The sequence below is a fragment of the Nestor notabilis genome, unplaced genomic scaffold, assembly GCF_000696875.1.
Source record: "Nestor notabilis isolate BGI_N333 unplaced genomic scaffold, ASM69687v1 scaffold1099, whole genome shotgun sequence".
In the NCBI taxonomy this organism is placed as follows: domain Eukaryota; kingdom Metazoa; phylum Chordata; class Aves; order Psittaciformes; family Psittacidae; genus Nestor; species Nestor notabilis.
The window spans coordinates 26,853-47,337 of NW_009943883.1; the positions used below are offsets into that span (position 1 = coordinate 26,853).

Genomic DNA, 20,485 nt, shown 5'->3' on the forward strand with positions numbered 1-20,485 from the left:
TATCATCTGTTCAGCTGTGCAGGCAATTTCACAGTCAAACATACAGCCAAAAAGTTGCCTGCGTTGATGGCTTGTCACAAACCAAGAAGCAGCCATTTTCCATTTCTGATCCGATCCCAGACCTGCCAACATCAAGCTGTTGGTTTGGTTTTTTTTTTTTTTTTTTGCCAGTCACATGAAGCTGTTTTAGATGAGGCAGCTGTTTTAGAATAAGGTTAATAAAATGACTGTTGCCTTTTATAAAGAGTTTTGCTAGTGGAGTAATCCAGAAATAGCAAAACTCTAAAATTTGTGAATCCCAGTGAGGCTGTGAAAGCCTGGCTGGGAGCACACTTCAGCAGGTGGCTGGAAATGCTAATAAGGAATGGGGTCTGTCATGGAGTGCTGTGGAAAGTTTGTGTGATTACGGTGGGTTTTCTTTGTGGAAATTGAATTAATTTAAGAATGGGAGCTGCTCCTGGCAGATACCAATTTCTCAGGTTCCAGCTTTCGGTGAAATAAAGTTGGCAGTTTCACATGATCTTCATCAAAACCATTTGATGTATCAGTGATGCTGGGACTGCTGGATGCTGGATGACTGTTCTTAAGCAAGCTGTTGCCTTGTCTTGATATTTTGATTAAAGTAGTCCATTGAGCTGGGTTGTTTTTTGCTTTTTGGTTTGTTTTTGGGTAAAGTTTTTTGTTTTCTTTTTCCAGAGACCCTACAAGTCCTCTGAAAGTCTACATGGCCACTGAAAAAAGCAAAGCTAATATGGGTGTTTCAGAGGCATAACTGAACATCACAGATCACCACACATTGCACTGGGGCAGATCTGAGAAAAATGTGTGTGGATGTGTGTGATCAAACAGAAGAGTTGCATCAATAATTACCTTTCTACTGAACTTGTAAAATTTTAGTTTCTTCAGTATCGTTTCAGCAAGTAATAACAATATCAATAATAAATAGTAGTAGTAATCATGGAATCATAGAATGGTTTGAGTTGGAAAGGACCTTTCGATCATCTAGTTCCAACCCCACTGCCATGGGTAAGGAACCTCCCACTAGAACAGGTAGCTTAAGGCCCTGTCCAGTCTGGCCTTGAACACTGTCAGGGATGGAGCATTCACAACTTCTTTGAGCAGCCTGTTCCAGTGCCTCACTACCCTTACAGAAAATAATTCCCTTCTTATATCCAACCAAATATCCTCTGTTTTAAGTTTGAACCCAATGTTGATCATCATAACGATGGTGATGAAGTTATCTATAATATTTAATTCTTGCAAATATGCAAGAGACTTTTTGGTTTTCCCAAATAGGGTCATGCAAGATTTTCAGATACAGTGTAGCAGATGAGCCTGGTCACACCACTCATCTGCATGTAGTTCTCTGATAATTTACTGACCATTTAAGTTTCGCACATGTGTTTTGTATCACTCTAGGCTTGATTTCTGACAGACAAGGATCTCTTTAATACAATTTATACTTGGACAGTAAATGTTCTTGTAGCTGGAGGTGAGACTGACCTCTCTTTAGTTCTTTCCCGCCTGAGGGAAGCGTCAGCTTGGTTATACTTTTAGCCACTGCTGACTTGGAGTTATATTTTTATAGAAGGCTGGCTTGCTTTGTGAAACAATTTAGTTTGGTGCTCAGCAGTTTCATTCCATTGATCTTAGACTGGAAGCAATATTTCTTAGTATTTAACCTTCTGAGTGCCTTGAAGGTTTTTTTTCCTCACTGCCTTGTTTCTCTGCCAAGCTAATTTAAAGGGATTCATTGTATTTTTGTATGTAGTGTGATAGGACAAGCACTTTTTCTTTAGATCGTCTCCAGCTGTATTTGTCCAGGAGTTGGGTTATGTGATGATCAACTTCCGCTGCTGCTATTTGAAGTAGTTTTTCATTGTCCTGTAATTTCTTCACATGGAAATGAGGTGCTACTGACAGTATTTGGTTCATCAAAACATAAGAAAAATAACCCTGAGATGAGCTAATCTTTACTTTTTTTTTTTCAAATCAAGCACTGGGTAAAAGAAAATAATAGAAAATTAAAATCTATATATGCACTGTTAAAGTTTAATGTAGTTTTCTGTTTTGGGGGCTTTTGTTCATTTGTTTTTTCCTCTGAGTATGGGAGCTTTCATAGTCAAGCAGATACTCTAGGAACAGAATAGCATTTGGTTTTGGCATCCTTTTAGGATGCACAGATGACTTTTGGAAAATCTTTGTTTCAGATTTGTATGTGTCAATGTTTGCTTGGTTTAGGACAATGCAAGGCTTTTGCATAGATGTGATGCCTCTTGTAGACTAGTTGATGTGCCTGGAAGGTGAAGACATGCTGACAGCACGCAAGCTGCTCTTCAAGACGTTTGGCTTTTGAAGAACATATGGTTGATATCAGTCTGTACATATCTACTACCTACAAAATCATGTTCTCTGTAGGACCTCGCAAATCCAGATTCTAGTGCACTTAGTGAGTTTTAGGATTTGATGGGCCAGAAACCTTTTCAGATTTTGGAATCGGTTGTGGCGATGCTGCTGAAAAAACAAACAAACCCCCAACTTTCCCCTGGTCCCAAACCTGCAAAAAACGTGAGTGAAAAATGGACTTTCTGTTCAGTGTCACCTTTCATGTTAATAAACGGTCTGGGTCCTCGTAATGCAAAAAAAAGTAGAACATTGCCATTTTCTAGAGAAGATGCTAAGAAAGCACTTGTATTCAGATAGTTTATGCTCATATACTTTTCTTGTACTTTACTCCTTCCTGTCATTTGTTGTGATCTGGGCAGACACAGGAGAGATGAGCGGTATTGCTATAAAGCTGTACATGTGAACTTCTTGGCGGTTATCTGGCAGATGTGTGCTTTAAGGTTTTGGGAAGCTTTTGACCACTGGCTTAATATTGTAAGTAGTAGATCATTTTCAAACAAAGTTAAGAATGTGAGTTTCCTGATGAAAGTATTTATGTTTCTGCATTTGAGGAAGGAGAGGTTTCTCAGGCTAGCTCTGAAAAGCCATCTCACAGAAGAATTTTCTGCACCAGGGAGAGGGAGGGGAAGAAATGGTTTAACAGCTCCAGCAGGCATAAAACCAAGACCAGGCTATTAAAATAGTTGTTGTCCTAATTGCCACTAATTCTGTGTAGGTATCCTTATTTATGTAAAACGAAGATAATGTGCAGCAGCCTTCCAGAGCTCTCTGTCAGTTGTCTGAGTACATATGAGACCTTGTCACTAATACAGTTCTTAAACTGTGCTTTATGGTTAAAAGCCCATGTCCATATTTAGCACAAATACTGTGAGTAAAGCAATTTATTTCCAATCAGCAATGCTTTGTATTTTATAATAGCTAAGGTAACAGTATGTATTTTGTTTGCCCTACAGAAATACATTTTCCTTGTGGCAGTGCTGTGCAATAATCCATTTGAGAAATTTTAGCATATTTGTCTTTAGTTTGAAACTGAGCTTTTTTTGAGGACCAATTTAAGGGTATTTTACTATCTCTGTAGTTTCAAGCTGCTAGTATGTAGTAAAGAGTAATAATGTTTGAAAGTTTGGAGGGATTTTTTAATATGGAAATTGCTCTGTATTCCAAAAGTTATGTGAAAGTGACATGGGGAGCTGACTGAAATAAGTATACTTAGCTTAAAATTACTTTTAAAAATACTTTAAGAAGAATTTTCACCTTTTGAAGTGTGATTAAAAGCAAATGGAGAGTGTTGGCCACTGAATTTTTGTTTATATCTTTGTTTACACTTCGCTTCATGTGACCAAAATATTATGTTGAGTCTGACTCTTACTTTGCAAACGATGTACTGAAGTATTTTCAAGGGTGTATGTCCCATTGAGGTGCTTTAATTAAAATACTAAGGGAAAGAAAAATAAAATTAGTTGTAATGTGTAATCCTCCTGTCCTGTATTTTTGGTTAAAGTAAATAATTGCTATAGTAATGATCATTAGACAAATTCCACATAGGATCATGAGATTTAAGCAATCAGTAGTTTTCTGTCCTGAATCATGTCAGTGGTTAAATTAGTTTTTTATAAATATTCTGAATAGTTAGATCCAACTCATACACAAGTGAGTCTAAATAGAATTTCACTTGTCCCTGATACATCCAATGTTCAAATTTGCTGTTAAATTTAATTATAAAGGCAGCTGCAGTGTTGCCTTGTGACTGAGATTATCTAGGAAACACTAATAGTGACCCTTTTAAGATACATGTGTTAAAGAATTCGTAATTTTGAAGTATCAGCTGGAGATATAAATTCAGAAGAAGATGCAGATTGCAAACCTAAAGCAAGTACTTTACCTTTGACTAACAAATACTGTATTTCTCAACAAAAAGAGAGAATCTCTTATTCAGAAACAAAATATGGTTTCACTTCATATTGCTTTGATTAAGGACTAGTACTACCACTGATTGCTCAGGAAAATGCTCTTGATCCGAGCTGGTTCTATCTTACTGACCCATATTTTCACATTTGTTCCTGTGTAACTCCCTGCCAATATCCATTTTCTGTCTTGCCACACGGATTGTAAGCTTAGAAGAGAGAAGTCTTACTGTTTCGTAATTTATTGCACGTTCCACTATGGAATTTGGGTGTATGACTGAGTGCTATAACAGTAACTGAAACCAAATATGAGACTTGGCTTAAGAGATCATGAACTCCTTAAACTCCTGGGAATCTACTTGGGATTAATTAAAGGGTCTCGCTCTGTCAAGAGAAAAACCTCTCAGATGCCAGCTTTATTGGTACAGTCTGGCCTGTTTGTTTTTGTATCTTTATGGTGGGGTACCTGTACCTTCTCTAAAGCTGTGTTCTCAAAGCCAAGTGCATTTTCATTGAACTTCTGCAGCACCTTGATCTCCCCTTCTTTGCATTAGTGTGAGATGACCCTGCTCATGGCAGGGGGGCTGGAACTAGATGATCTTAAGGTCCTTTCCAACCCGAACTATTCTATGATTCTGTGATTTGGGAACTATCCATCTCTTCTGGAAAGAGCAACCTAGGAGGCCAGTGCTGTCGGCCTTCCCTGAAACATGGAGCTGTGATGGACACCAAGGAGCTACACATACCAGAAGCACTGTGTTATCCTTGTGCCCAGAGTTTCACTGGTCACGGCACTGTGAAGTTATGTCGTAGATCCAAATATCAGCCTTTCCTGCTACCGGTTATTTGGGCACTGCTGAAGACAATAGCAATGTAATATCCTTCTGAAGCATTTGCCAGCTGGCTCAGGACACCACATCTTTTCATTCAGCTCATTCATTGTAGAATAAAGAAAATTGGCATGCTCAGAACATTTTAAAAATACATCTGTTGGGAACATGAGCGTTGTTTCTCGCTTTCTTAATTTGCCACTTCATTACGAATGTCCTGATGGAAAAAGAGGGATGCACACACAGCAAGTGCAAAACTTGGTTAGGTTCCATGAAATTCATAAAACTGCATTAAAGAACTATTACTACATCTTTTAAGTTCTGTATCACTTAAGACAGTTGTATCTTCAGTTACATGGCAGGAAATTGGGAGCTGATAGAGAATGACTTTGCAGTTTACAGTGTAGCCATTGATAATGCCACATAAAGTTATTGAGACAAGTGATAATACTTCATTATATCCATCCTTAGTTGTCAAGCCTTTTTTCCAAGGGTCTTTGGAAAAAAAGTAGATTGTTTATTTTTACAGATGAGAAACAATTTAATCCAGTGACTTATTCAGGGTCACATAGGTTATAGCAAGATTACCCATACTGTTTTAGTTTGGCCATGAGTTTGCAGAGACAAGCTCTGAACTATCTGTGTCTGCACTCCCTGGGGCATGAGCCTCATCACTCTGTGCTGGCTTTCTCAGTGTAGAAATGGCTCTAGGCTGAAGCAAAAATGGGACCTGATATCCAAGCAGAGTGAATGGCCAAGGCAAGGAGTTTGGATTTAACTCTAAGCTGGGCTGTGAAGTCCTCTGTCAATAAAAAGGAAATGGAGAGAGAACCTGTATGGGGTGCTTTAGTACCGTATGCTTGAAAAGTTAGTACTGTATAAATCACAGAATCAGCTAGGTTGGAAAAGAACTTTATTATCATCAAGTCCAACCATTAAAGAAGATCCCTAATGTAAGAATCCGAATGCTGACATCAAAAGTCAAGTATGAAACCCAAGATTTACTTTAAGTTCTCATGAATTTTCAGATCTGGACCTAAAAAATCTGTGAGGGATGTCAAGATTTCTAACTTGTATATGAGGATAGTATTTAAAGAGATGCTGGCTAGAGCAACAATACAGAAACTTTTCAACCTTGTAGAGTGCATAAGTGAATACTTAGATCAGAATGAAAATTTTCCATTCTTATGATATTTCACAATGATATGCATTCTCAAATGAGATGAGTTTTCCCCCACAGGTATGTTACAAGAAAAAAGCACCAGTCTGTTCCCACATCTCTCTGCTCATACAGATATAGCCAGGTGACACACAGGACAGGCGTTCAAATTTAATGCAACAGCAACCCTGTAGTACAGCTTTGTTTTAAGACAGTTTATTAAAGTAGAATATCCAGAGTTTATTGGAAATGTTCTTTACAATTGGATGTTTCCTGTTGTTGAAGATGTGTCCTTTAGTTGAGTGTCTTTTACCTTCTCATAAGGGGAATAAGTTTGAACTTTGAACCTGGGTCTCCTATCAGTTGAAGACAGCACTGGACTGAAACTCTTCATATGGTTTCCTTGCCAAAACTTTCAGTCCCTCTACTGCTGTAGCTTGCACATCTGTGATGAGGAAGAGAGCCTGTACTGTGCATGTCAGATATATTCCTCATCTTAGATATTGAAAAATGTTAGACTAACATTGCTCAAACAATACACTTGAGACTGTAACGTCTTGTGGTGTCTAAGCATGGAACACTACTGATTGTTTTTCACAGAGTACATATGTAGGAGCTGAGATTATTAGTAAGAGTAATCTTGTATATGTCTCCTTTGACCTTCACTGATGCTGCATGATGTGGTACATAGGTGTCAGAATTAGTGCCTTGAGTTTTGAGTAAAGCATATAAGTAACTCAGAACATCCTTGAGGCTGCAGTACAGCAGATGTTCTTGTATTGACCAGAGCCCTTAACACAGAGCCATCTCAATGTGTTCAGAAAAAGGTGGAGAAGTAGGAAAAGAAGTTGTACTTTAGAAGAAAGAGCTTAGTAAATTGGAATAAACTAAGCAGGGTGATGGTGGTGGTGGGATGGACAACATCAATATGGAAGCAGGATACTTAATAAATTAGTAGGATGGCATTTATCATTAGATTGAATAAATTGCTTAGTTGTTTAATGTATTTGTCTATAGCATGTAAAGGAAAGCATTAGGAAGTGAAGGGATGCCCTGTCAAGTAATTTATAAGTGCAGGCATTTGTTCCTGTGTTTTACCAAATCTGAGGAAGGATGTTCATCCTCTAGGTATCTGAGATCTCTGTGAAATAGAACTGAAATTATTTAGTTCCCTTCAATTCCTTGGAGATAAAAATTATCCAGAATGCTGCATAGTTGTGATTAGTGTGTTTTTTCCCTATTTTTTTTTTTTCTTTGGGGCAGGAGATGTTTTGAGACAAATCTTGCTAAATTAATCCTGACAGCAGATGTTTTCTGAGAGTGGCGCTGCTTTTGTGAGCTTTGTTTTCTGAGTAGATGAAATATAAGCTAGTTTTTATTGTTACTGCCCTTTTTGTTGCTAAATTATGAAGAGTTCTATGCGTTTAGTGTTCTTTCTCTGGTATATGTCATATTATAGAATATTGATCTTAAGTGAAAATAGATTTTGATGGCTATTGGTGTGTCTGAGCTCAGAGTTACATGCCAGACCCTTTTCCTTATGGATGTGTCCTGGGTCTTCTAATTCTGCCATAAAAAAGCAGCACCCAAAATCTTTCTTTTAATTCTGACTCCAAATCAACATTTTATTCTTTAATGTTGTTACTGCAATTGCTGTCCCCAGTCCAAGTGATGGAGCTCCGCAGGATATCTGGTCTCTGATCCAGCTCTAGAGGTAGAAATTACATTAAATGTTATTAAATATATGTTGCAGTTTTGTAGGAGTCCATCAGAGTATCTGGAGAGCAGGGGTATGGAGTGGGGAACTTAACAGTGATCATGCATACAAGAAAGCAGTGCAGACCTCGGAGCTTGAGTCTCTGTATGAGGATATGCCAAATTACAGCCGTATGTTGCTACGTATTATCATATTCCCTGTTTGGCTTGGTCTGTAGAGCGTATTTCTGTAATGGTATTTGGTATCGAGGCTGCATTAAGCCTTTAATAATAAACTTTTAACTCCTGTGGGACTGATGGTTTGTGTTTCTCAGGACCACTGCCAAAGCAGCACGCAATCACTTTTTTAACTGATTTTTTAATTTTTTTTTTTTCCTGGGGAAGTTGGTTTATTGCTAAAGTCTGGTTTTGGTTTTAGAAGAAAAAGGATAAAAAGTTATTGGTTCAGCTTCTTTGATTTCCAGTAGAATATGAGAAATACCTGCAAATCTTGGAGGGAGAGTCTGTAAAAGGCAAAAAAAGTTAGTGGCTTCTCAGGGGGACTTACTGTAGAAGTCAACTGAAATTCTGAAACAGCGCTTAGGTAAACATACAAGTTACACATTGATTAAATGTGGATTATATTTGCTGTTCTCATTCTGTGTTGCCACTGCTTGTTTATAGTTTGTATATTGCATTTTCATCAACAATGAAATCAAAGCAAAGACAATATTTGCACTGGAAGTTGGTGCATGTATTTGCTCTTACATGATTTCAGGAACTTGACACAGTTGGGCTTTAAGAGCTGTTACCACACATCTTTCGAGTGCAGCACCCATGCATGATAATATTGTTATGCTATGGTGCTGGTATCTCTTTCTTGGAGTATGAGACTTAAGATGTTTTCCCTCATGTTCTTGTTTCTCTCTGTCTCCTACGTACCCGTGTTTTGTCGGTAAGGATCATCACTCCTTTATGAAGACCCAAATCTTCATTTATTTTTCTGTTCAGAGACTACAATAGTAGAAAAGATAGGGCAATCTGTAAGGAATAGCAGTTAAAATAGTTAGCTGGTGTCTCGAGATGTCTAGACCTAAGATGCACAATATGAGTAATTTAATTTGTTGTGGGAACAGGGGAGTCATCAGGGCCAGAGTCATGCAGGCCCTGAGAAAGCTCACAGCCAACAAAAAAAAAGCCAGGAGGAAGGAACTGCAGGAGACCTAAGATGGGGGACACTGGAGTGGAAAAGGAAAGTGTATCTGTGTGGTAAGGGGTCAGTGACAGCTGAAGTGTATCCTTTACCTTGAAATACAATCAATTCTTGTACCTGGGGGGCTTATCTGGACTGTGGTATAAGTGCACCAACAAATGCAGCCACCTCAGGTTTGCAAGCCTTTTTTTTAACTTCAGAACAGAACTGTGCAAATCCAGTTGTGTTCAAGGGCAAGTTCAGCTGTACGTCCAATATGGAGGAGCATTGTTGGAACAGAGTTTAAATTTGTTCCCAGAGCTGCACTGAGTCTGTCTTCACAGTCTGTCTTGGAGCTCCTGGTTCCTGAACCAGACAGGATCCTTATGTTGGTTCCATAGCAGCGAGCTCTCGAGCTCTCATGGAGGAGGGCTGTCATGCAGCACTCCTCCACGCTCCAAAAGGGCTGTGATGGAGCACATTCAGGTAGCCCTGCTCAGCACAATTTTTTGAGGGGATGATGGAGCAGATTCATTTGTTGGTCCAATTTTTGATGCTCTTTTTGGATGATAGGTGGGAGGGGAAAGTGACCCAGGGCATAGGTCCTAATGTAACTTTGACCCAAAGGTGACACAGTCACCAAAGCAACTTTGCAGTCTGTGTGGTGAGGTCTCAGCCATTGTTATTCTTGGCACTGAGTGCCTTCTAAATAAATGAGTGTTTCTGCTGTCTTTGCTGCTTCTGATAGATTGGATCAGATCCAGAATTGCATTTGGATTTTGCTGTATCTTGGGGTTTTTTTCCCTTTTTCTTTTAAACTGCTGTAACCACTGAAAAAATGATTGTAGCTAGCATGAAACAGAGGTAAAAGGCTGGCATTGTGGTGTGTGCAGCCTTAAGCTGTGCATATTGGCAAGTTATTGGGTGTCAGATTTCATGATTTGGGCATAAAGGCTGCCCTTCAGTTAAGAAGGCAGGAAAAAAACCCATTTAAACTGCTTTAGGGAAGTAGGCAGCTGAAAGATTAGGGACTGCTTCTTCAGGCATAAACATTTCTTGGCACCTAAAGCGAGGGCACGTGTAAGTGGGTATGTTTCACATTGTGTCTTACTAAATTTGGAAATACAGAGCTTTTGAAGATTGACTTTGAAAGAGTGGACTCAGGGGCTTGGGGAAGGCACTGGGCACAGACTGTGCAGCCACTTCGTCTCTGCAAAAAGCCCTCTAGAAAGTCAGGAGGATTTTGAAGTGAGTGATGACTGGAAGAGGTTTGAAGCTAGAAGCAAAGAAACTTTTTTTCTCATGTTTGTGGAAGCAGGACTCGGTGTATTTGCAAATAAATCTGGCTTGCCTCAAAGAAATGCTTATCTCCATGAACTTCTGACAAAAATAAGCTGTAGCTCTGAATTTGTCTGAGTGCAAATAGCTGGGTGGAAGAAAGGTGACACATGGTTATCTTCTCAGCTTTTTTCAAGTTTATAACTTCTTCCCTTTTGAAGTGTCAATGCCAGAAGTAAACACAATGTTTTAATAAAGATCCATGGCTTGTGAAGTCACTTGTGGAGGCAGAGGGAGAATTGACTGTAATACAGGTTATTCACAGTGAATTTGATGTTGAAACTGTGAAACTAATAGTCATATGGAGGATTGGACTGGAAAGAGGAGCTCACATACTCTGCTTTCTTTGTTTCTGTGAGGAAAATAATGTTCTCAGTTAGGGGAGTGAAACGTTATACTTTTTTTGTGAGCTGCAATAATGGTATTAATTTGGTGCTCAGTGCTTTTCAGACATTCTTAGATAAGTCCTAATATTTCATGTGCAGTGTTCAAATGCAGAATATATTGCAGGAAAATGAACAACATTTAAATGTGGCATTAACTACAAAGCAATACTTTATGTTGATAAAAATCTCAACAGTTTTTTTATAAGTAGAATCCCACAGAGATACTTCAGAATTAATTGATGGCAGATGAATTTAACGCAGTTAAAATGAATTAACCCCCTTGCCATTTCGAATAATATAAAGATGTCTGAATTTTATTCCCAAAAGAGGAAATACAGTTGTTAAGTCCAGATGGATTTTTATTTTTATTGGAGTAAGTTTTGAGACTAGTAATATCTTTTTTTTTAATGTTACTACCAGAGTGTTGGATCTGGGACAGACAGACCTGCTTTTTTAAAAATTGTTTTAAATCCAGTTAAATGAACAGCTTTACTATGTTTATTTTGAAAATTAGCGCTTTCTTATTGAATTTGTAAGAATTTGAAAATGAGCACAGGAATGGTATACAGTATAGAAAAGCCAAGGGCTTGGGTCTATGTCAAGCAGTCAGCTGGAATGTGGTAACTGCCAATGCCTCTGATTGTAGCCTGCCCAAATGTAAGGTGATGCAGCGGGAGCTTAATTGCTTTTCAGCACGCTAAATCTGATTGTACTTGGGCTTTTTGCCTTGCAGTGAGGGCTTGCACTAAAGCAGCTGCTGTGGTGCTGTAAAGGATGTGGGATCAGTTGATCACTTCTGAAAGCCTGAGTCATGAAGAGACGAAGTCATGAAGGGATTCAATCTTTTCATTTAGTTGAAGATAAAAGGCAGTTCTGCTATTGCTATGTCAGTTTAAACCTTCTGATTCAATAAAATTAATCCTATCATGGTGGTTTGTGCTTTGTTGTGTTTTACCCATTGTCTTTAAGTTCTGGGCCCAAGTCTGCTGCACTGGTGGTGGGGGAGAATTTACTAAACTTTCTCCTTCAGTTGGGATTAGCATCAAAATGGATGGCAAACCAGGAGGCTTACTACCAAAATAAGTGTTGGTTTGTCTCAAGAATAAAGCTGGAAAATAACCCACCATTGAACCATATTGCAGCTCTACTTGGTACATAGTATCAAATGATTACTGTTAAATTTTGCAAACAGATTCTAGGCTGGGAGAGTCATCTGTGGGGAAAATGAAGGACTAATAAAGTTGTCTGGATCATGAGGTGAGCTAAATGCAAGCAGACACTAAGGGTTTCTATGTGTCCAAATATCAAGTTGCATTTTTAAAAACTAGGAACTGTAAACCACAATTGATGCAAATCATGCTTCATCATATGAAACAGTGACTAAAAGTGTTTGGTATTAACTGGTGAGCAAGAGTTGTCATTGTGATCGTGGGTAAAAGCACCATTGTGATCCCCATATGGCGAAATAAAAATGTATCAAGTAGGGAGGTTTTATTTTCTTGATGGTTGGCACATGTAGTGTATATAGTACAAAGGTGAAGACTGAAATGCATTCGGGTAGGGAGCTAACAGTGTGAGCCAGGGATACAGAAAACATGGTGAGAACTGCAAAAAGCAGAAAATACTTGGCTTAACGAACAGTTTCAGGGAAGAGCTGATTGTAACAGGTGAGTCCCTTAAGTTGGGACTAAATATTGATAATACATGTGATAAGAAAAAGCTCTCCAGTCTAGCAGTCAAAAGCATGTTATGATTCAGTTTTGGTAAGGTATACCAATCTTACTAGGCATAAAATGAAATTATTTTCAATTAATTGTAGCTACTTTGTTGGGTATTGACATTATAATTTGTTGCATACTCCAGCATCCTGCCTTTGCTAGATGCCTATTGCTTTGTCTGGCTGGTGGAGAAGTTGTTCTGCTTCCTGGTGGAAGGGAGCTTAAGGAGTTATTTAAGCAAAATAACAAGAAAACGTTACAGCAAGAAATGGTGCTAAGAAAAAGGGGAAAATGAACTTGTACTCTTGTGTTACAGATTCAGTGGTTCTTTCCTTTGACTCCGTTGGACATACAATAGGCTCAGGTACAACATTGCCTTCTTCTCTATCTCCCACTTCATGACAAGGCTTCTACGTAACTTGACATGGTAGCCATGTTGGGAGGCAGGTCACTGAGTCAGCCTTCGGTGGGAATCAACCATCTAGTCAAAGTGGGTAAATAGGTCCTAGAGCAGCTTGCCTAGAGAAGCTGTGGCTGTCCCATCCCTGGCACTGTTCAAGGCCAGGTTGGATGGGGCTTGGAGCAACCTAGTCTAGTGGAAGGTTTCCCTGGCCCATGGCAGGGGGTTGGAACTTAGGTGATCTTATAGGTCCCTTTCAACCCAAACCATTCTATGATTCTACAACTCCTAAGTGTAGTTGAAGTATTAAGGGTCTTAGTGCAACACAAGGATGAACATGTCAGACCCCTTCCATTACCCAGCAAGGCAGATGACCTGGACACATTACATGTGTTAGTGATGAGGTTTGTGCTTCTCATGTGAAAGGCATTAAGATGATGTCACCCACCAGCTGAAGAAAAACTGTTCCATGCTACTAGGAGAGTTTCTCAGCTAAACAAACAGTTGAGTTATTTGGGGAAAGACATCAGGAATGCTTCCAGGAAGGAGAAGGTGAAAGAGTTGTAGCTAAACAAATAAGGCTGGAAACTTTTCCTTTTGGGTGGAGATTGACCAGCATTATCAAAGCCCTAGGCAAATCCTGTCCAATCTGATTTCCTGTGAAACCTGAAACCTGAGCACAACCTTCAGTTAAACTGAACCAGAAATCAAAGATTGTTTTCTGTTGAAGGCGCTTCGTGAAATCTGTTGAAGGCACTTCATGAAACCAGCACTTATCCATTTGGCTAAATGTAGTGCATGAGCTGTAGCCAAGGCACACCATAGTGAGCTCAATACTTGGTGAAATTCAGTTCATAGTTCGTGTATAATGAAGTGCAAAGGAAAGGCTAAGAATTACCTTTATAACTTAAAACACCTTCACGTTTAGAAGATGGGTTATTTACTATCTTGTAGGAAAGAAAATAATCCAAGTGAAGGTTTTGCATTTTATCTTACTTACTAGCCTTTCCTTTTAGGTTGAAAGGGGGAACATGCTGCCTTCCAACATAGCGCCTGTCTTCTGCCTGCACAATTTGAAAGAGAGCCTGCTGCCTGACACTAACAGCAAAGCTTGAACACAGATTTCCAATTTACTAACCCCCGAGCTAGTGGAAGTAACTTGCTTTGGTTACAACACCCCAAATGCTTTCTGCTGTCTCTGTATCATCTCTAAAACATCTGTCTGGAAATGGATCTATTATGGGTGCATGGTCTGATGTGGGAGTATCTCTAGGGTGCTATATGCAGAGTGGATATCTTGTGTTTATGGGGAGAAGAGACCCTCTATTAACTCTCTATTAACTCCTGTCTACTACTTAATATCAGCCATAATTGAAATGTGTCTCTGCCTCCTTCCTGTATTGGGTAATGGTTTCTTTAGTTTGCAGAAGCAGAAGTGAATTTGCATAGGTTTGAGATAAGAAATCTCCGAGTAAAATTCAGGGAAATATTTTTATTACAGCTGGGTATGTCTGAATTGGCATATCCACACTGGAGTTATGCTGGTACAGATAAGACCAGAATTTGTCCTGGAGTACAACTTTTAAATATTACTACAGATTTTTTTTTTTTTATTCCCTCTGATACTATTTTGGCTTCTAACTGATGTGAAAACACTTAACCCTGTGGATAGCTTCCAGTGCAGCATATCTACGGAGTTAATCATAAATGTTATGATACTACCATTGGGTGGTAAACTTAGTTATGAAAAATAGTTCAACCATTTTATGTCTTTTGGAGTTCTGTTAATAGGGAGGGTGGGAGACAAGTTAATGTAGCCAAGACTATCAGGGTCTGTTTTAAAAGCACTGGTCTTTGTTCTGCTTGTATATTGCAATTGGTTAGGAGTAAGACAGTAAAATTTGATCTTTTGTAAACCTTCCACTGCAACAAGATTGAATTTCTTCCTTGAAGAAATATGAAGAAAACTCATATATCAGAGAAGAGAGGCTCAGAAATGTCCAAGAGAGCTGTATGTTTATTGCTTTCATATTTAGTCCTTTGCATTCACTGTGCTGCAAACTTTAACTTGCTCTGAACTGGTATGTGTAATAAGATGTCAAGATGTGTGATGTCTCTCCAACTGAGGGATAGCTTTCCTTGTTGAACAGGAAGGAGAGAGAGAAAAACTGTGGCTATTCTGCTTCCGCTGTCCATCCCATCTCACCTTGCTGCAGACCCGGGAAAAGACAGAGCCCAGAAAGAACCCACAGAAACAATGGCAGCTCCAGGCCCAGCCATTCCCAGTAGGTGATGTTTCAGGTCGGGGTAAGAAGGGACTAAAGTTACCTGCTTTGAAACACAAGAATACCTTTTTCTTTATTAGTCAGAATTAAACAGCTGTGAATAATAGTCTCCCTTTTAAGATTTCATACTGCATAAAACTAGTACTCATTGACTTATATTTTATATTAAACAGCTTCTTAGAATTGGTCTTTTTAAATTGTTAATCATGCCATGTGAAGGGCGATATCTTGTTGCAGCTTCTGTATTTTGTTTGAATTGACTATTTGTCCTTATCTTGGTTTTCCCCTTAACTCTTTGTCCCACATGGAAGTCTCAGTTTTCAGAGAGGCTGGAAATCTGTCCTTATGCGTCTCAGTTAATGACACTCTCTAGGTTATTTTGGATAAACTTTCTGAACTGAGTGTTCAGAAGATCGTCTGGCTATGGAGCCTTAAAGTACTGCTTCATGGATTATTATTAGCCTAGAGGACAGGAGAATCGAATATGCTTGGAGTGAGTCTGAACTGTCTGAGGTTCATGCTGTGGTTGAGCCTTCCCAAGTCCAGATGTTTTTGTGATTCTCTTCACAACTGCTCCTTCCCGTGAAAGATAAAGTTTGAGCAGCAAAGATAAATGTTTGACGTGAGGTCTAGGCCGGTGTTTCAGCTGAAATAATTTAAAAAGGGAGGGTGTCATGCTCTGAACTTGGGAAGCATTAAGCAAGGCACAGGGTGTTTGAGGAGACCTGGATTTCATTTGCTTGCTATAGACAGATAGGACTCCTTTCCCCCCTGGCTCTCCTTCCAGTTGCTTTACTTTGTTGCTAGCAAATCTGACATTGGGCCTTGAAAGACAGATTTATGCCCCTGCTATTTTTGTGTGAGACTTTTTTTTTTTTTTTGTCCTCCTTTGTCTGAGAAGCAAATTTTAAGTTTTTCTTCTCCAAGCCTCATTAGGATAGGGGTACATTGAATGTGCAACTTTCCCATCTCTTGATGTGCTTGCTGGCAATATTGAAGTTCTAAATACGTTATGGCTGTAGGCTTACACTGTTGCTAGATGTGTTTGACTGCGGTACTGGCCACTGGTTGTATAGCAGTTGTTCTCACTGCAGGCTTAAAACATGATAGTTTTAACATCTCAAGCAACCAAGTGTTATCTAGGTCTTGCTCAAATTGAATGTTTTAACTTTGTTGCTTTTTTCTTTTCAATTTAATTCTTAAACATTATTAAAAGTTCAGCTTGACATGCAAAGAAAATGGAGCTTCTAAAATCTGGTTTTGAGTAGCGTATCTGCTGTGGCTCATGTGCTTGTGAAAGCCGCCATGCATGACCATGCTTCCAGATACTGAGTTCACAGTGATAGTGGAGTAACCATCTGAGAGTTTAAATCCATGCTTATTTAGGAGTTTGCTGTTGGTAATTCCTTATGCTAAAGTCCCTAACCATTTTGGGAGAAACTGTGAGAACTATGAAGGAAACATAATCTGTTTCCTTCAGCTGCCGAAGATGCTCAGAAAATCATTTTGTGAAAGACAAGAAGAACCCTGTGTCTGTCTCACAACTCCAGAGTGTATTTGGTGACTACTTTCCTATGTTTTGGATGGAGAGTGGTATGGATGAAGGCCAGGAAAAGGAATCCAACTGAAATTGTCAGATATCAGATTGGTAGAATAGTGACAGATTCCAAGCATGAGAGAGAAACATTGGTGACTTGCAGATCACTTGCTGTTCTTTGGCATTCTTGATGAGAATCTCGCAATGTAGGCGGCTACGATTATAAAGTCTGATCTTTCCCAGGTTTCTAGGTTAGTGGTATTTAATTTAGATACGTTAACAGAATTTGTGAGGCTCTGGCAGATAATCTTGGTTGAAAAAAACAATTTTACTTTACATTTGGAGCTGATGTCGTTCTGGTTTGTTGGGGTTTTAGTGTTTAGGGTTTTTTCCCCTGAAATTGGTTATCTGACTGTCTTATTACCATGTGGTAGTGATGGAAAAGGAGAGGTGAACTTACTATGTTGCATTTTTCTGCATTCCAGTAAAACAGAAAATAAATGGAGAAGATTATATATTTTTTTCTGCTGGTTTTAGTGGCTTTATTATTTTCACTCTTGATTAATGAAGTTCTACTTCATTCTTTATTTCTTTGAGCTGTGGACTGTGGGAGCTGCTTGAATCTTTGCCAATGACTGTCATGTATTGCTTGCATAGTCCTTACGTGCCTTTGCCAGCACATTCAGTATCGTCATCATCTATCTTCTAATTAACGCTCTATTCCTCCAGTTGAAAGTACAGCTGTGAATGAGTTGAGGTGCAAATGCAAGAGGTGGCTTAAAGAATACCTTGAAATGAAAGTGTTTTAATGGGATTTTTCTCTATCATGTGGCATATCTCTGTGTCAAGTCAGTACATCTTGTAGGTCACTAAAAGCCAATATAGATTACTGTTCTGTTAATATTATTCTTGACTTTTATTAGGAAATACGATACAATTTCTAAAATAAAGAATACGCTGGAAGATGCAGTAGGGCAGCATTAACTCCATTAGCTGAGTGGATATGTGGTAGTAAATGAAACAACTGTTTAGGAAAGGTTGCAGACTGGCTTTAAACAGATGACTCCCTGGGAAAAGAAAAAGGGCATATGCAGTTCATAGGAGGGAATTTTTCATCTTCCTGTTGGAGTCTTTCATAAGGTTAAAACAGTCAGTTGCTTTTCTACTGTTGGAGGTTGCTATACTTTCATTAGGAAAAATATTGTGAGGAGTTTTGTTGTAAATGTTAAGGCAGCCAGAGCCTTTAGAAATGTAGTATGCTAGAATGACCTCTTTTTTTTGTTTCAATATACCTATATTGGAGATAAAGACAAGGAGGCGAAAGACCTTCCTGATGGATGACCCATACAGCACCAGCAGCAAGTGATTGCTTATTTGTTCTTTCTGTGTCTAGGGGATGAATAATGCAGTTGCAGTGCTTAATGAAGGAGACCCCTCTGGTGTATTGCTTTCCTCAGCCTGTAAAGCTGGGCCAGATGTTTTTGGGGGCCCCAATCAAGAATTATGGGCAGGGGAAACCACCTTGAAAGGTATAGAGCTGGAAATTTCTTCCTTTTGCTGCTAAGTCTGAAACAGTAAGTAGTATCCTCATGATGGTCAGTGTCACCAGGCCATGCAGGGGTTCTCCTTTCCCCATTTTGAACTTAGAGGTTTGTATTTCAGTGGTGCTCATAGTGCTTGGTGTATCCATTACCATCAGATATGGCTGTTGTCATCAGGTGCAGTATCTGGAAAATGAATATTGAGCTTTATGTAGCAGGACTGGTATTATTTAGATCAGTTGCACAGTCTGTGAACATTCTTAATAGATGTGAAATTACAAGTTTTGCTAACAGACTAGTAGTGTTAAGGAAGTTCTTTTGCTCCCCAGAAAAAAAGAAAGCCTTATTGAGGCTACATTAGAAGTTGTTCAAGGAATGTCAAATGGGTACATAGTGCTATGCATACATGGACTGGGGAGGCATGCTTCCAGTACTGGGATACAGATGTCACTTCTGCTGCTTCTTTGTATCTTTACGGAGCAGCGAAGGCCACCAAGAACTGGTCTTTGTCTTACCCGTATAGTCATGGTTCTTCCTGGTGTCACTTGGACAACCTGGAGAAACAGGCATTAAACTTACATGCGAAAGAGTAAATGGGGATGAGGAGGAAGCTGGAGCATAGACATGCTTGCCATCTATGCAGGACAGTGCTGAGGATTCCAGGTGGCCTCAGCTCTACCCCTTCTGGCTTTGCAATCTTTCCCCCCCCCGCCCTAGTTATCCAATTATTTAAAGAACCTCAGGAAATACTGCATTCATCAGTAAGTTCTGTCACGAAAGAGATGAAGTTAAAATCCTAAGGGAAGGATGCAATATTAAGTCCTTGTTTGTCCAGTACTTGCATTGTTGCTTAGTATTCCGAAGTGGTAATTTTTTTAAACTTGGAAGAAAACCTTTCTTTTGTCCTTTTCAGTTGATCATAGAATCATAGACTCAACTAGTTTGGAAAAGGCCTTTTAAGATCACCAAGTCCAACCATTGCCCCAGGACTGCCAAGGCCACCACTAAACCGTGTCACTGAGGGCAAACTCATCTCCCCTCTTGGTTGCCCCTCATGATCTCCACTCACAGCCACCCCCCATCTACCCCCCACAGTGGCCCACTCCTACCCCCCGTCACATCCCACAGGCTGCCCATGCTCTCCACTCATAATTTTCCCTCACGATCTCCCCTCACGATTGCCCCTCCTTTCTCCTCACAATCTCCCCTCATGGCCGCCCCTCCTCTCCCCTCACGACTGCCCTTTCTCTTCCTCACCATCTTTCCTCATGGCTGCCCATCCTTCCCCCTCACAATGTCCCCTCATGACCACACTTCCTCTCCCCTCACAATGGCCCGTCACCCCTCATGGCCACCTCTCCTCTCCCCTCACAATCTACCCTCATGGCCACCCCTCCTTTCCCTTCATCATCTCCTTTCATGGCTGCCCTCCCTCTCCCCTCACAATGTCCCCTCACAACCACCCTTCACTCATGGCCACCCCTCATCTCCCCTCACAATGTCCCCTAATGGCCACCCCTCCTCTCCCCTTGTGATATTCCCTCATGGCCACCTTTCCTCTCCCCTCACAATCTCACCTCTAGACAACCCCTCACCCCTCATGGCCACCCTTCATCTCCTCTCATGATCTCCCCTCATGGCCACACTTCCTCTTCCCTCATGATCTCCTCTTACGGCCACTCCTCCTCTCACAATCTCCCCTCATGACTGCCCCTTTTCTCCCTCACGATCTTTCCTCATGGCCATCCCTCCTCTCCCCTCATGATCTCCCCTCATGATCTCCCCTCATGATCTCCCCCCATGATCTCCCCACATTGCCTCCCCTCATGATCTCCCCTCATGATCTCCCCACATGATCTCCCCACATGGCCACCCCTCCTTTCCCTTCATGATCTCTCTTCATGGCTGCCCTCCCTCTCCCCTCACGATCTCCCCTCAGAACCACCCTACACCCTTCATGGCCATCCCTCCTTTCCTCTCATGATCTCCTCTCATGACCATCCTTTACCCCTCATGGCCACCCCTTATCTCCCCTCATGGCCACCCCTCCTTTCCCCTCATGATCTCCTCTCATGGCTGGCCCTTCCCCTCCCT

The 20,485-nt window shown here is 40.2% G+C and overlaps 1 protein-coding gene across 1 annotated transcript in view; it reads left to right on the plus strand.

Annotated features, from left to right (window-relative positions):
• Positions 1–20,485, plus strand: part of LOC104411661 (CMP-N-acetylneuraminate-beta-1,4-galactoside alpha-2,3-sialyltransferase-like) — a 69,065-nt gene that overhangs the window by 26,516 nt on the left and 22,064 nt on the right. Inside the window, exon 2 of the mRNA XM_010022141.1 lies at positions 12,945–12,992. Within this exon, the coding sequence (XP_010020443.1) occupies positions 12,945–12,992 (48 nt within the window). The remainder of the gene's footprint in view (positions 1–12,944; positions 12,993–20,485) is intronic.